The sequence below is a fragment of the Parasteatoda tepidariorum genome, chromosome 2 (assembly GCF_043381705.1).
Source record: "Parasteatoda tepidariorum isolate YZ-2023 chromosome 2, CAS_Ptep_4.0, whole genome shotgun sequence".
Classification (NCBI taxonomy): domain Eukaryota; kingdom Metazoa; phylum Arthropoda; class Arachnida; order Araneae; family Theridiidae; genus Parasteatoda; species Parasteatoda tepidariorum.
In genome coordinates, this window is record NC_092205.1 from 50,088,097 (window position 1) to 50,105,861 (window position 17,765).

General features: G+C 28.9%; 1 protein-coding gene across 4 annotated transcripts in view; it reads right to left on the bottom strand.

The window, feature by feature from the left end:
* LOC107450949 (CUE domain-containing protein 1) overlaps nt 1-16,117 on the bottom strand; it is a 19,324-nt gene extending 3,207 nt beyond the window's left edge. The window contains exons 1-7 of one of the 4 annotated variants that reach the window (XM_016066893.3): nt 15,806-16,117; nt 12,770-13,425; nt 10,574-10,769; nt 10,452-10,499; nt 9,258-9,389; nt 8,393-8,459; nt 3,504-3,624 (exon numbers count right to left, since the gene is read on the bottom strand). In XM_016066893.3, the coding sequence (XP_015922379.1) occupies nt 3,504-3,624; nt 8,393-8,459; nt 9,258-9,389; nt 10,452-10,499; nt 10,574-10,769; nt 12,770-13,387 (1,182 nt within the window). In that variant the 5' untranslated portion in view covers nt 13,388-13,425; nt 15,806-16,117. Of the gene's footprint in view, nt 1-3,503; nt 3,625-8,392; nt 8,460-9,257; nt 9,390-10,451; nt 10,500-10,573; nt 10,770-12,769; nt 13,446-13,876; nt 13,935-15,692; nt 15,712-15,805 lie in introns of those variants that run through there. The other 3 variants (XM_016066894.3, XM_071177568.1, XM_071177567.1) reach the window with 3 other exon arrangements.
* Between the last annotated feature and the right edge of the window lie 1,648 nt (nt 16,118-17,765).

The window sequence follows — 17,765 nt, forward strand, 5'->3', positions numbered from 1 at the left end:
GGGAAAGACTTTAAAACAAAACTTACAACAGTTACTTTTCTCAACAACTGAAATTTAGAATAGTGTGATTAAGAAAAATATGTGAACTGTTTGCAATTTCAAATTAATATTGAAATGTACAGGTTTAGAATTTTCTACAGTGAGAAGTTTTCGGAACTTCAGTATTCAAAAAAGTATACAAGAACTAGACGTTAAGAACGTCTCCAATGAGCGAGCAAAGCGAGCATTGGATTGCGAAGCAATCCGAAATGTACTGCGAAAGCAGTTCCGGGGGTTGGTGAGCGCCAGCAAGCAGGGGATGAAGCCTCCTAGTTAGTTCATATTCTCTTATACCAATATTCAATAAAAAAATTTAATAGAGTTAAAGCCTTCCTTGGAAAAACAGTGAATATTCTGTCTACCATTTTCATACAAAGGTCAATAATTTGATGTCAATCATAGTATATAATTAGTACATAATAAGTATATAATAAGTGTATAAGTATGATAATGTTTTATGTCAGTTGAATTTAATTGTGAAAATTAAATAATTGTGAAAATACAAAATTCTACTCTACAAGATTCATTAACTGCATTTTGCTGAAATAGTTATTAATCATATGATCCTTAAATTCCTCAGCACAAAAATTTTTAAATGAGTTTCTTTTTTATGAAATGATAATTTTTGAAACAAAGAATCCGTTGGGTTAGGTTATATGCCTGAACTATTTATGCAATTACTAGATGATACCTAAGTTTTGAATTTTGTAAGTTTCACTAGTATAATTAATTAAGGTGTTAGGCCGAATATTTAAAGTTCCGCATTTGTATTTGTAGTAAATGTGTTGTTCTGAAAGCACACAAACACATGAATACTAGCACAAAATGCTTAAAATCAGGACAAATAATAACAAAATATTTTTCATCAGAAAAATCAGGAATATCAGGACAACATGAACTCTGAAAGAGATTATAAATGTTTCACATTAATCTGGGGTAGCATTAAAAACAGTGGTTTAATTAATTTATCTCTCTCAAACTTTTGCTATCAAATGATTTTTGTCATATGAACTACTTTGTTTTGAAAGCAGAAAGCACTCTAAATAACATTGTGCTTAGAGATTTGAAAACAGGACTTTTTGTACTGATGTATCACTCATTGTAACTAAAAAGTTATTGTACTGCAGAGGGATAGTGACAGTAGAAAAAAAGGATAGACTATATATGATAAGAAGGTATAATAAAATTTTACATATTTTAAGTGTTTATAAATTAAACTTCACATTTAAATCTTCTTTTTATATAGATATAATAAGAAGATTAGATGTAAGATAAAGAAACAATTTAAATAAACAGAAGGATCAAATTTAATCTTAATGCAAAAAGACCTTATATTAAACTAGGTTATTATTTTAATACACAATATAAAAGAAATGGTTCCTCAGATTGAATTAAGCATGTAGTTAGATGTTTATAAAGCCAATGGGTTAAGAACATGTGCAAACTTAACTAGATTTTTCTTCCACGTGGCCAATAGGGCCATTCACGCTGCTGAATTTTTTGTAGGAAAATATATTTCACTAATTAGGTGCTTATTCTCATGACAAATATAGAAAAAATGAACTTTTTTAGTGCAGTGTAATGGTTGCGAAGATTTTTGTACATATGTCAATAAGGGTCCTGATTACCCTGAAATAAATGTCATGCTTATTCGAGTACTAAATTAGATATCTTGCACAGAATTTTGAAACAGAAAAATAAAATCTAGAAGACTAATTAAAAAGAGATAAACACTTTTCTTTCTCAACCTTAGGCTGAGGGCTAGCTGTTTTTGCTTTCCTCGGTGAAATAGATATCCCACAATTACAAATTGATAATTTGTAAGCTACAAATCGTTTGCGGTCGCCCCCTTTTACATGGTGGACGCTAGAGGAAGGGGGGTTTCAACTGCGAGAGGACCACTCGTCTGGTCAGCAGATGGGGGAGATAAGAAGTGATAGATTTAAATGACCCCGTCCGAGGAGTCTGTCGAGGCACACGTAGGCACAAGCCATTTTACATGCAGAAAGGTAGACCCCCTGGCCGGCTGTGGTCAATGGCACGTGGCATCCATGTCTAATTGGTTGATATCCATGTCTAATGAGGGAGGGCTTTCCTTCAACTTTGCGAGGTTGCTCTCTCCGTTAGAGATGTTTCTCAGATCGTCGATACTTATATTCTTCTTTATTTCAGTGGAGAGCATCAGTGATTGTATGATAAATGAGTGAAGGAATATTAAAATAAAGTCAAATTAATTCACTCTTCACATGATATGAAAAAGATATTCAATCATTATCATATGCAACTTTTTCTATCGTTATATAAATCATTTTAATGATTTTTTTACAGTGCTCTGTTTTAATTCTGAATCCTTTCTTTTCTTTGATGGAAAAAAAACTACTTTTGGACATTACAGAAGCTTAAAAAACCTTTCAAAAGTAAATAGTTTTCAATCAAAACTCTGAAATTGAATTGATTATTGGTTTGGTAATGCTGTAGAAATCAAATTCAGAACTTCCAGAACATTTATTTTTAATGGATGTATTCGAAAATTGAAGCTTGCTGGAAAAAAGTCCACATACAAATTTTACAATTTAAGCTCCCATACTTTCTTCAACCATACTTAATTTCCCCTACTTTGCCCATCTCATCACCCTTCGGATTTTGACAAAAGGGGGGATTCTCTTCTCACAGACAATAAGATAGAATAGAAAGAATGTCAGAAAAGTTCAAAACAGCCAATAAACATGGCTCTTTCTTTATTTATTTTAATAAAAAAGGTCAAAGAAAAAGATAACTAAAAAAAATTTGTGCAAGTTTTGTAGTGGAAAAATGATTTTGATCTATAAAAAAACATATAGAGCTGAAATTTCTCAAAAAGTGTAAACATAAAACAATCCAAGACAATTTAACATTATTTATACAGACAATTTTTACAGACCAGCTGAAAATTACAAAAGATACAAGATAACATATGAAAGGAACTATGTAAAACCAGGGTACCACTGTGTTTATAAATACAAAAGTGCAATTTAAGGGTCATGAGTGCTACTTAAATGAATTAATTGCTCAAAAGTGCAATTTAATTCATTTAAGTGGGTAAAATATTGAAAATTCACCCCTCTTCTTACTCAAAAAATGGCCTAAAAAATCAAATTATTACTTGGCAATAAGCTAAATAATTTATTTTTATGAATTAATCTCAATCAAAAAATATTTTAACATAGCATTACTAAAGAAATGGCCCCATAAAAAAATTAAGCTATTACCTTGAATATCCAAACAATTTAATTTTTTGGGATCTTTATTAGAGTTTTATTGCAGACTTCTAAAAAAGAAACATACAAATTTTTTGCTTTAAACTAAAAATAAGCAACAGATAAAAAAATTATATAAAATAAAGAAAAACCACTATTGAACTATATATTTGATAGAATCATAGAAAATGTATAACACTAGCCGCCTGCAGCGACCTTAAATCTTACATGGCTGTTCCAGGAATCCTTCTTATTCCAATCAGTATCTGAATCATCTTCTGACAACTCAGAGTACTCATCTTCATGAAGAAGCAAATTGTCTCGTGATGGATTGCTACCTTCTCCCAGCCTGGTACGAATTAAAGAAAATTTTCCATTTGAACAGAAAAGAGCTACATTGCAATCATTAAAGCTAAATTATTTTGTGAATTCAGTATAAAACTGAAATTTAGTTTAAACTTTAATAAAAGTGAGAATTAGGAATGAAAATATTTATCTAATTTAGAAAAGCTAATAAAAATTATTATACCTTGTGAAGCGCTAATGAATTTTAAAAATATAGAGAAGACATAGTTTAATAAATTTAGCATGTCACAACTGAAGAAATTTTGAAAAGAGATAATGGTTGATTCAAACTGAATGGTTTTTCTAGTTTGCTAAGCTTTTTTGCTAACCATACAAGACTCTTATATGCTTAAAAAAATAAAATGACAACAGTGAAGTGGAGTAAATTAAAAGTAATACAATCTGATATAAGGTGAGAAATGAGTGTCATTTGTTATAAATAGAAGCTCTATTAAATGGATTATATTGTAGCAGTTAGCTTCACGTCTTGCTCGTCTCATGTTAGAAAATTTAAAAATAATCCATATTTCGTCCTCTTAAGAGGGAAATAGTCCTAAGGACACAAAAAGAGCCTTTTCTAGAAAATATTTTCCTAAATAAATTTTATTTTTATTTTTGTGGATAAAGTTAGTTTTAAAATTAAAAAGGTAAAGTGGCTCACAAAAATAATATATAGATATATATAAAAATCAATTACATTGCAAGTGAAATAATATCTATAATAATGTAATTATTGAAAAAAAATAATGCATATGCATAATAACTTACAGTGAAACTTCTCCTAAAGGTCACCTCTACTTAAGGGCCACCTCTATTAAGGGCCAATATTTCGAGGAACGAAAATTTTCCCCATAGACGTAATGTTAATTTTCCTCCCATTAGAGGGCCACATTTTTCTGGCTACCTCCAATAAAGGCCATTTTTTTTTAAAAAACAATTTCTCAAAAAAGCCATTTTTTTACATTTTTCTTCTCATAAAGGCCATAAATCTAAACATTCCTTAACTAAAAGATAAGAGTTCAGGAATTCCAATATAAAAATTTTTTTTTCGAGGAACGAAAATTTCCCCCATAGACGTAATGTTAATTTTCCTCCCATTAGAGGGCCACATTTTTCTGGCTACCTCCAATAAAGGCCATTTTTTTTAAAAAACAATTTCTCAAAAAAGTCATTTTTTTACATTTTTCTTCTCATAAAGGCCATAAATCTAAACATTCCTTAACTAAAAGATAAGAGCTCAGGAATTCCAAACGCCTGCACTTTCAAGAAGGAAGGGGGGGGGGAGGATTTAACACAATGAAGACTCAGAAGCTTTTCCATAAGTGAGAAAACAGGTGTTCATCACACTCTGTTTGACCTTTCAACTTCTTTTATGCTGAAAAATTTTGAGCATTGGGGGAGGAACTTGACCTTTTGTTGTGGGTGCACAAAGGATAACAGGTTTAAGCCTTTGTACTCTTTTGATAGTAAGAAACTAGAGTCCTCATTTACTATAAGTGTGAAGGCATATTGAAGCACAGTTTTTTACACTGGAAATTTTATGCTCTGGCACAAGTAAAATTAAAAATCATGGCACCTAAACCAAGTAAAATATTACATTCGGATTTGAGTGACAAAATCAAAGTTCTTAATTATCATGATCAAGGAACATCTGCAAGAAAATTGGCTTCACAGTTTACTTGCAGCAAGAATCAAATAAACAATGTTGTTAAAAACAAAGAGAGCTTACTGAAAGAATATGAAGATTTTAAAAATCGTGGGATAAAGAGAAAGAGAAATGAAAAGTTCTGTGATATAAATGAAGCTGTAATTCAGTGGTTCAGATGTGCTAGGACTAAAAACGTCCCACTAAGTGGTACTTTAGTGAAAGAAAAAGCCATTCAGATTGCAGAATCACTTGGTGTAGAAAACTTTTGTGCAAGCAACGGATGGTTAAATAAGTTTTGTAATAGAAACAAAATTGTTTTTAAAACATTATGCGGTGAATCAGCTAATGTTGATAAAGATTTGTGTCAAGACTGGAAATCAAAGCTTCCAATCATTCTGGCAGGCTATGAAGATCGTGATGTTTATAACTTAGATGAGACAGGACTTTCTTTCCGTGCCTTACCTACCAAAAGTTCAGTTGAGAAAGCAGAAGAGGCCAAAGGAGGAAAACAAGCCAAACAGAGGCTCACTGTGTGTTTTTGTGCTAATGTTGCTGGTGAAAAGGAAAAGCCCATCGTCATTTGGCACTCCAAGAAACCTCGTTGTTTTAAAGGTAAAGATTTATCACAAATGGGAGTAAAATATCATCATAATAAGAAGGCATGGATGACCATGGAAATATTTAAAGATTGGTTGATTAGTTTTGACAATAAAATTACAAATCAAGGCAGAAAAGTGGTTCTTTTTTTGGATAATGCACCATGTCACTCATTTTACGAAAACTTGAAAAGTGTAAAGCTTCAATTCTTGCCTCCAAATACTACGTCTGAAATTCAACCTCTAGACCAAGGAGTTATACGCTGCTTTAAATTAGAATACCGACGTTTTGTTTTGCGAAGACTCCTTTCTATTATAGATTGCGATAAAAATTCATCACAAATCATTCAATCTATAACAGTATTAGATGCCATTCGGTGGATTAGACACGCCTGGGAAAATGTAAAAGGACAGACAATTGTAAATTGCTTTAAAAAATGCGAGCTAAGCAATACAGCTTTAGAGGCCACTATCGATGCAGCTGATTTAGAAAATGAAGTGGTTGAACTTTCAAAAGCTGCTGCAATTCAATATGACCCAAATTCAGATAAATATGAAAATGGGCTAGAATGTTACGATGATTTATCGGAAGATTGGGAGAAAAGATTTATAGATGATTTAGATACAGGTAAAACATTAATATTTATTGTTCTAAGTTTTAAAAAAATACAATAATTTTTTTAAACTTATTTGTTCAATTTTTTCAGGAGTTCAGTCTGATTCAGATAATGAGAATGAGTCCCCCGTGCCATATTTATCAAACCAAGAAACGCTAATAGAAGTAAATAAACTGATATCCCAATCCAAGTCATTAATAAATGATGCGAATTTAACTAATTTGTTTTATAGAGTTAAGGAATCATTAGAAACTAAAATTGTTTGCGAAAAAATTGTAAAAAGTTAACAAACTTCAATTGAAAAATTTTTTAAACATGTATAAAAACTTAAAATGTTAATAAACAGTTTTTTTCTACATAAATTTTGATTTCCTCATTTTATTTCTTGGTCACCCCCATTTAAGGGCCATCCCCCATAAGGGCCAATTTTCAATGGAGCGACAGGTGGCCCTTACCAAGAGGTTTCACTGGTATTATGATAGACTTATTTTAATCGAACCTCATGAATTAATCAACTGCTATGAGCAATTTTCCCTGATAATATAAAGCAGAACAATCAGGGATGCAGCTGAAAATTCTTACCAGAATTCTTAAAAACCAACTAAAATTGTCCATGGTTTCAAGATAACCCAAATTTTATTATTTGAAACTCATGAATAAATCAACTGCTAAGAACAATTTATTAATGACAATCATGTAACTAGAGAATCTGGAATTTTTAGACTATAAAAAGGAGCTTGAATATACTTTGTAGCATTAAAACTAAATAAAACAACCTATGATTAATATTTACATCTCAGAATTATTTTCACAAATCTGATAGTAATTTAATAATTAATATTTATAGACTAGAGTAAATAAATTAAAATTATCAATTATAATTTTAAACTTTAATGAAAATATGAAATCATTTGTTTTTTAATAATCTCAGTTAGCTAAATACACCAGTCTTTTTTTTTTTTTAATTTTTTTATAACTGTTACTAAATTTTCCATACTTCATTTTGATACAATTTTGCTATCAAACAATAGCCTTTCAATATCATAATATGATGCTTATCTATCCATTTTAGATTACACAAAAATTCCTCTGAATGCAATAGTAAGTGAATTCTGAATTCAACTGTTGCACAGTGGGACAAAATCAGAAAAATGCGGCCAAAATTAGAAACTTAACTTCAATGTTCTAAAAATTGATCACCTATAGGTTTTTTGGGTAGCTGATTTCTTCAAACATGAAGTCAAAATTTCAAAAAAACAAAATGGCGGATCCAAAATGGCGGATGATTATTGAAAAAATTGCAAATAAATAAAAATTATTTACTAGTAGCTTTTGAGATCTTTGATTACAAATTAACAATTTGATTCAAGAATTTTAAACAATTTGATTCAAGACAATTAGACTGTACTGCACATCCATTTGCTGATTGCAATACTTTTTCGGCAGTTGCAACAGTAGATTATTGAATCCGAAATAATTATTTTTATCTTTATAGCAGAATATCATGATTTTAGTAGGGGTGAAGCTAGACTATTTTCACTGAAATGTATCCTACTTCTAAGATATTTGACTTTTTACAGCAGCAACAATTCAAAATCATATTTAAATATCAATTTTGAAAAAACACATTATTAAATTTTAAGATAAAGAGGACGAGAACAAGTTATACCAAAAAATATTTGAAAGGAAACTATGTATCAATATGCAAACAGAATAAAATTATTACTGTAACAAATTAATAAAAAGAAGCGTCTTGATAAAAGCATATTTTTTTTAGCATAACATGCATTTAAACACTAAATGAAGAGTTAAAAATATCATATGAAGTAAAAAAAAAATATATACCACAGAAAAATAATTAAAAAAATTTATTAGTATGAAACTATTATTACGAATGCAAACAAAGGATACATTGGCTTAAATGCTCGCTTTCTTCGTGAAAAAATACTAGCCAGTTGGGCAAATTTTCTTCTTGACACTATAAAAATATATATAGTTAACAAATGTCTCATTAGACACTAAAGATGAATCAAGTAAAATACTATAGCACAGTTTTGAAAAAATTATTAATGAATTTAATTGGAAAAAAAAACACAAAACAGATTTTATTACCATTAAAAAATATATATAAATAAATAAATAAAAACCTAAAGAAAGAAAGAAGACTGATTATTTAAACTAATCATCAGAAAGGGAAAAAATAAAATTAGGAAACACAGATAATTTAAAAACTATTTATTTGGAAGTAGAATAATTTAAATTTGGCTAAAATTTAAAATATTTAAATGCAACAAATGATAACAAAATACATATTTATCATAATGACTTATGTTTCTTGCCATGTACTGTTTGAATTCTAAATTTATAATCATTTAGTAGTTCAACAATATATTTATTTTTTATTTTTGAACTTCTAAACAATTTTAAACTTTCTCTTGATTGAGAGCATATTTTATCAGCACTTCACAAATAATGTTCCTCCCCAAGAGCTTGTACAAAAAAAATATTCTGCAGTAAAGGCATATTTGAATGGAAAAAGCAAAATAAAACATTTCATGTAAACAAAACATTTGCCATAAAAAAAAGGAAAGCATAATAATGAAATGCTTATCTTATTTATCACAGTATTAATTATGAAACAGAAAAAGAAATTTTTATTTATCTTATAAAGAATTATATATTTAATTAAATGCATTAATGTAAAGAAACAAAATAAATTAACAGTTACAATAACCCAAAAACAATAGTTTCTGCCTTATTAAAATAATTTACTTACTTTTCCCCATATTTTTTAATCGTTCTCTGAATGCTGCATCATTTTCATCAGGAGTTAGGACAACAGGCAAATCAGAATGACCCTCCAACTTTGGGATATTTGCTGTGGCATTTTTCTCACATTCTTTAGAAGCTGAAAACAAAATCATTAATAAAAGACTTCAGTTTCATAACAGTTTCAGTATTATTTAAAATAGTCAAATGAAATTGGTAAAAGTAGTAGTTAAATTGCTTATTATAGTTAGCTAACTTACAATTATAAAACAAAGAATAATTTCAAACTAAAACTTGAAAAATCTAGTAGGAATGAAAAAGTAAAAGAAATAAATATTCTGTTAAAATATCAGAACAAAACTTTAAAAAATCAGCATTTATACAGCAAGAGAAAAAAATGAATACATTTATGTATTTATTTAATCACACTACATCTTTTAGAGCTGTAATGGCTCAGTGGTTAAAGGCACTGAGATGTCATAACAGTTATGGATTCAATAATCAAAGGTTGCGTTGAAACCATGATTGAAAATGATTACCTTCTTTATTATACCTACTTTCTAGATTAAATAACACTAAAAAAAGTAAAATTATCTTATAAATTTTATGAAATTGATCAAGTAGCTAAGAATTTCTTGTGAATAAAGTTTTACTATTTCAAATTCAATATTGAAGATAATCATAAAGAAAAAATTGGAAAATTTAGCCAAGACTATTTTATTGCAATTACTGTTACATTACACCAATTACAAGAAACAAATATATAAACTTTGTCTAAACATCAACATTAAGTGATTATTATTAAATCTAATATATTTGTTAGTAAACAGAGTTGTACTAATTATTTTAAAACTGAAAGGACATAAATTCCAATGTAGTAAATTAACCCTAAGAACAACAGTCTTAGCTTTTTTAACATTAAAAAAAAATTTTCTTCTATGCTTTGTTCCTCATGAAAAAAAAAAAAAAATCTTATGTTATTTAACAGGATTGCACAGCAAGAAAATTTCAGTACAGCTTTGCCCAGTTTAGGTAGAAACAGAAAAGTTTAAATCATTTAAAAATTAGTACTGATTCAAGCCAAAACAATTATAATTAATGTAAACAACTTTTAGCAACATTTTCAACTGAAGAAAAGATAAAAAGGTACTAGTTATTATAAAAAAGGAACTACAAATTTATTCCAGAAGTTGTGACTTACCATTTGGCTGCCCTGCCTGAAAAGTTGGCAATTCATCAGGTCTAGAATCTGCAAAAGTTTAAATTGTCATTTAGAACATAAATAAATACACTAATTAGACAAAAATGTAGAAAAAACAATACCCTTTTCCAAAGTAGTTAAAAAATCTTGATTAGCCATTAACTCTCTAACAAATTCCTCATTTTGAAGAAAAAGAGCAACTCTCTCATCTTCTAAATACTGAGCAACTTCAGGATCTGATGATCCAATAGTGTTTCTTCTTGATTCATTTTCTTGAATACGTTTTTGAATCATGGCAGTGCTCAAGACAGTCACATACTAATCAAATGAAACATTCCAAATTTAAAACAATGTCTGTTACTCAGCAAAACAATATTAAATATCAAAATTTCATTTTGATAATTAATATTATTGTTAATTTAACAATATTAAGCATCAAAATTTAATTTCAGTCAAAAAATCTCTGAAGTCATACTGTACACTTAGAATACAGTAAAGAACTTCCATAATAGAGTCTAACGTTATCTGCTAGATAAACAAGAACAAACACATTTTAGAGAGGGGATCTTTTGATACTTATCTGGCCTAAAACTGCTAGAACTTGTTTTAAGCATTTAATTTATACCCCACATTGAAATAGTTAAACATTGTAACTATAATCCCAGACGGTGCTAACAATTGGCAAATGGAGATAGATCAGATAGACTACAGATATTAAATATACAGATGAATAAAAAATTTTAAATATACTGTCTAAGAAAACTTTTTAGTTTTTTACATTTGGAAATAAAAACATAACTCCATGAAAATACAATCTAAAATTTTGTATTGATAATTGGGATTTCTGCCAAACACCTATTTAAAAGAAAACTAAGTATTAATTATGAAAATTTAGAAAGTCATCAAAATGTGAAAATATGTTTATTCTATATTGTATTAATGATTTAACAATAGGATGTAAGTTTGCAGTTGATGTCAGCGTATGCACGAGAAATTGATAATTTAGCGAACGCTTTAAATTTACAAGGACTCGGATATGATTGGATTTTAAGAGCAATGAAATATTAAAATGAACAAAAATATGTAATAATATACTTATTTGATATCATGTAATATATATTCTTATATATTTTCTCCCACCAACAAACTATGCAAAGTTTTCCATTAATGATGACTGAACATCACTACAAAGTATTCTTAGAATGTTAAATAAATATATTGATACATAAAATATGGAGGTATATGTTGTATTAATTAAGCTTGTTTCAATTTCAGCCCAGCTTTGATGTAGAAAACCTTTTAAATTGACATGATTATAAACATGATTTGTTAAATTATTCGATTACATTTTTTGTTTGTTTTTGTGCATGATTTAATATGGATTTATACATTATGGATACAAGTTATTGTGTTACAATATTTGATCCTCCGTTACCACATTTTTGTTCTTCTGCTACATTTTTTGTCTTTCCGTTACCATAAAAAAATAACTAAAATAAATACAGAATAAAATTTTAACTGTTTCTCATTTATAAGTGAAGAAATTCTGTTTTGTACAAAAAATAATTATTACTAAAACTGATAAGTTTTAAGTGAGGTATTTGAGATGTAGTATTCTAATAATGGAAGGATATTTAAAGAGTCTCCTTATTATAGACCTGTTCATGATTACAAAATACATCTTTCTTAAATTTCTTAAAGAAAATTTCGTTACATAAAAATTAACCTACCCATTATATTGTGAGAAATTAATTCATTCAAATGACATACTGATGCAACAAAATAGAGATTTACATACTGATTTGCATACTACATTGTTGCATACTGATGCAACAAAATAGAGATTTTCAGCATTGTACAATTATGAAAAGTAAATATGATTTGGTTCATGATTTTCTGAAAATCAATAAGATAATTGCCAAAAACATGTTAATATTCAAGGAATTTTTATAAGGTTGTCCTATTTGATAAATCTTTTATCGCTCTATTTCCAATAGGTCGCAACTTGTTGAATGCTGTTATGAATTATTTGAATACAATTCCACATTAGAGTTTCTACTAATGTTACTGTTTTACGATAAATCCATTTCAATATAATTAAAATATTATTAAAAAAAAGTTTTATCTTCGTTAAATTCTCATTGATCAAAATTTGGTACATTTAAAAAAAATTGAAACAAAGGCATGTAACAAACATTCATTTATTGTGCTTCAACTTTCATATAACATAAATTGTAAAATAATATGAGATAGATACCTATGAAAATTAATATAAAAATACATTATTCAATACTTAATCAAAACTAAGTACTACTTACTTTTCCCTTCCTATGAGTATGTGTTTGATCTTCCAGACGCAAGAAAGATGATGGAAGAGGTCCAACTAGCGGAGGATTCCATTTTCTTCTTTGAGGAGACTCAGTTTCTGACTTCTTCTCATTGTCTTCACTTTTTTGAGATGCCACTAGCTTGGGCACCACTAATGGAAGTTGTTGTTGATGTGGTGAAGGAGATAGCTTTTGATTGTGATACTGAGCATGCCGAATTAAAGATGGAGATGCACTCGTTTTGCGGCCTAGTTGAACGGTAGCTAGACGCCCAGGACTATGAGCATAAGGAACAGCTTGATGATAAGATGGTGGAGGTGTAGCTGGAGAATAACTAGGTGGAAGCTCGTCATTCTCGGTTGCATCTAACTCGGCTCGAAGTTTCTCATTTTCATTGTCAGTGGACATGGATAGTAGCTGATCAATAGTGGCATCTACAGCACCATTATTTGCTCTCAAAACAACTTCAATAACATCTTCATCCATTTCTGGAAACATTACTTTGAAATCTGCCATAGCTTGGTGAAATTCAAGCTGCGTAACAGGCTGTTTTTGCCTGCTGTTTTGCTTTGCGGGCTGCAGTTGAGGTTGATGACCAACAGCCGCCATTATAATGAACTTGTTTTATGTCAAACAATATAGAATATCTATAAATAAATATAATAAGCTTTAAAGAGCAAAGAAATTCTTTTTAAAAATTTCTGCTCATACATTGAAAATTTATTATTATTTAAAAACTTATAGAAAAATACAACACATCTCTTGCGTAAAAGTATGACAAATTATTTTAAGAATTTAATTATCAAATTACCAAAATTTTTTAATTTATAATCAAGTATTGCAAATAAATTTAAATACTATAAAAGAAAAACATTATAGTAAACTTTTTAAAAGGAACATAATATAGTAATTCTAAACATATTTTCTTCAGGTAAATCATTGTTAATAAACGCATATATGTTACCTTAACACATAATTTTGCTTGCTTTAAATTAAATATAGGGAAATAAAAACTAAATTCTTTATTATTCTACCTATAACATTATTCTATAAGTTTAAAACTAAATTGAAAATAGTAAAAACAAAATGCATGCTCACAAATGTGCAACTTCTTGGAGACAAAATCTGAAACAAAATATTAATCCAAAATTTTTTTCAAATGATTTAGATTGTGTGAAAAATGTTTAAAATAAAAAGTTTTTTTGGTTTTTTAATTTACTACTTATGTTTAAAGAACTTTCTGAAACATCAAAATTGATAAATTAAAAAAAACATCTATGAAAATAGTTTGATAGCAAAATGAAAATAAATAAACTCAACATTTTAAAGAAAGAAATTTACTCAACAGGCTTAAACTATTGATTGCCACTGACGAGTTAGCAAGTTGAAATTTTCAGCTTTGCCCTATGGTGATTAGTTGTTAAAAATACTAACAACATTCCTTTCTGATTTGTAATATGAATACAAAAGGAAGAGAAAGTTTGCCTCTTTTTACCACAAGAAAGAATAAAATAAGTGGCTAAGCATTTATTGAACTGTTTATAAAACAAGAAAAAATGCTTGCAATCCGATTTCTTTTTTTAAATAGCTTTATAAATTTAGCTAATTAGCAAAAATTAGCTTATCATATCTTAAAAGATGATCTCATTTTATTTTTGACCCTGATAATGCAAATTTAATAGTAAAAAGTAAGGCACACTAGCAAAGGTTTTGAACAATCTATGTTAACGGTTAAAATAAGAGTTTTTGAAGTGAGAAAAATTTACTTTGTCTCTCACTACATAAACATTTTTTTTATTTGTCTGTATATTTTATTATTATTCTTATTAAAAGATCAAAATTTCTAGTGAATCTTTAGCAAATTGAAGACTATCGTTTCTTCTGACAAATTATCAACCATATGTTAATGATTTTATTTCTAGTATCAATCAAAAAACATGTTGATTTATTCTTTAAAAAAATACAGCAACAAAGAGAGGAGTCAAAATCTAATATTCTTCACTAAGACTTTTGATAATTAGGACTGCATTGCTTTGAAAATAAATGAACAACTCTCACTTAATATAAAACTATAACTATTATAATTATAACTATTTTCATACCTAATTTAAAAATAAATTATTAACTGCATAAAACATGACTGCAAGAAAGTGGAAATAAATAGTTCTGCTTTAACAATAACTTATCCTGAAGTGATTCGGATTGTTCTACATTGTTTGTCACAGTTTTGAACACTTTCTGCTTTGGGTGATACAAAAATAAATAAAACTATTACAATCTTTAAAGACTTAAAAATGTTACAAGAACATTTATAGCTAGGAAACTATTTATTATAATAAGGTTCAGTAATTTGGGGTAAAATTTGAACATTAACCTTATTAAACTGAAATATATTTGCACTGGTTTATAAGTTTCATCATTGTTGTTGTCCCTCCAGAAAATGCACCCAGTAGCGTTAAAACACATCCATTTGTTTGACTAATTGATTTGTGATATTGAAACATTATTTTATTTATTTTTTTGAATTAATATTATCACAAAGGATGCATTGTTTACATTCATAACAATTGATATATTTAACTCATTCATTGTTAAATATCATATAGACCGCAAGGAAATATTGGATGTGGCAACTCCATTAAAATAAAAAAACTAAAAATTATTACACACAACAAAGCCATATACACACGAACAAAAAACGCAACACATAATTTTGAAATTGAAGTGCTTCGGTAAAGTACGTAAGTGTAAATTTAGGTATAATAATTTGGCAAATTTTAGTACCATAATACCAAATTAAACCAATAGTTTAACTTCGGAACTAAATAAATATTTAAGATACACTGAATAAAAAGATTAATTATTATTTTAAGGGGTAATTTGTGTTGGTTAAGACAGTAATTTAAAACATTACCGGCACTAATGTTAAAAATAAAAAATTCAATACAAAATACCGTGACTATTTTATTTTGAAAAGAAATATTACACCATAATATTCAGTTTTAAAACATATAAAAACAATCTTACTCAATTCAGTAGGTAAGCGGATTTAGTTGAAATCGATCTGTCATTTTTCCCTAAACACACCAACAAAAGCAAAATAAATAAGCAGACAGAAAACTCCAATTTATCGACGATACATCGGTAAAAAATCAAAAGAGTGCAAATACTTCAAAAACAATGCTAACTCAGAAGTTATATGGTCTTAAACTGATTAATCGAGTTAAACTGATTGAACAGAAATTAACTTCTCGTTTCTGTAAATTGCAGGTACAGTTAAAAAGTTAAAGAAAATTTCAGGCTTGATTATTTGATAGCCGCACAAATTTACGCAATGCTCGAATACGCCATCTGGAGAGAAGACCGGTTCCATGCCTTTCACTCTGGACTCCATGCTCTATCCCTTCCCCTTTTCCTCCCCCTCTCTTTTCAGTTCTATAGGAATGTACATGGAGTCATGGAGCTTTAAGATGCATTTGAATGAATTACAATATTTTTCTTTTTCTTAATATTTTTCATTATTAAAAATATTTTTTGAAACTTCCATGCCGTTTTCTTTTAGAACACATGCTTAGTGCAGTGTTCAATATTTTAATCCAGGTGGAAATCAAGATCGAAATTATTGCACTTCCATCTTCTATGGCTCTCCACATACTAATGCTGAAAGCATGCGAAGTGTTGCCATAGGTAGAGAGTTCTACTCTACGCCATCTGTAGCCCATTTCGGTAGCCAATAGCTGTAAGAGGGGTATAATTTTTTTTTTCACTGCGGTGCAGGAAAAATCCTGCTGTGTCATTTCAGCTTATACTCTGTTAAAATGACCTCATTAATTCAAAAATAACTCCGATATTTTCTCACCACCCATTAAGTATCTCCCATTTTTCTTTCATATTTACTATTAGTTCACTCCAATATTTATCACTTAGCGATATTTTTATATATTTTTATAGCCTATAATTCAATTTGGAGAGAGAGCGTAATTATTTTAATCGATAAATATCTTATGAAAAGGCCAGCGAGTTGAAATCTATTAAAACCTAAACAATTATAACTGTTACATTTTACGAACGTGACAACTTTATAACATGAGAGGCGAAATTCATGAGTTAAATACAATGCAAATTAATACTCAGATCTTAATCATCAACAGACCACAACAATCTTTTATTCCAAAAATTTTATTATACTGCTCTCAGATATAGTTGGCTATTTATTCAGTCAATAATCATAACAAGCGCGGTTAATCATATCGATTCTCAACACCCTCCTTTTGAATTGATTTCAGTCAAGACGAAACTTTGTAAAATAATCAAATTAGACCGAAAGAGTAAAATGCATGTGAGAATAAAAACCTTAAAGTGATGATTACAATAATTAGCATGAGAAATTACTTTTACAGAATATTGGAGAGTAATATACTTAAATTTAAAGTCTCTAAGGTAAAGTCGATAATATTTGATAGTCAAATGCCTAGTCTCAGTGGCATCTTTACTTTGCGATCTCTTCGGGTGCACTTCCCAAGACAAATTTTATGATGGTTTTTCTTTGATGGACCAACATGAATATGATGGTAGCCATCATGAATTTCCATCAAAAACCATCATATTTTATGATGGTACCAACAAGACTGACCATCACCTCATATTAGGAATTGGAACAAATTTATGTTGGACCAACATGAACAAAACCACCATGGTATGATGGTATTTTCCGATAGTCCAACAAATAAATCCATCAAGAACCAACATGGTTTGATGGTAGTTTTTGATAGCCCAACCTAAAAATTAATCAGGAACCAACATATGTTGTTGGTCTCAACTTATATTCCATCTTAATTCCTGATGGTACCAACAAGACTGACCATCACCTCATATTAGGAATTGGAACAAATTTATGTTGGGCCAACATAGACAAAACCAACATAGTTTGATGGTGTTTTTCAATGGTCCAACAAAAAATCCATTAAGAACCAACATAGTTTGATGG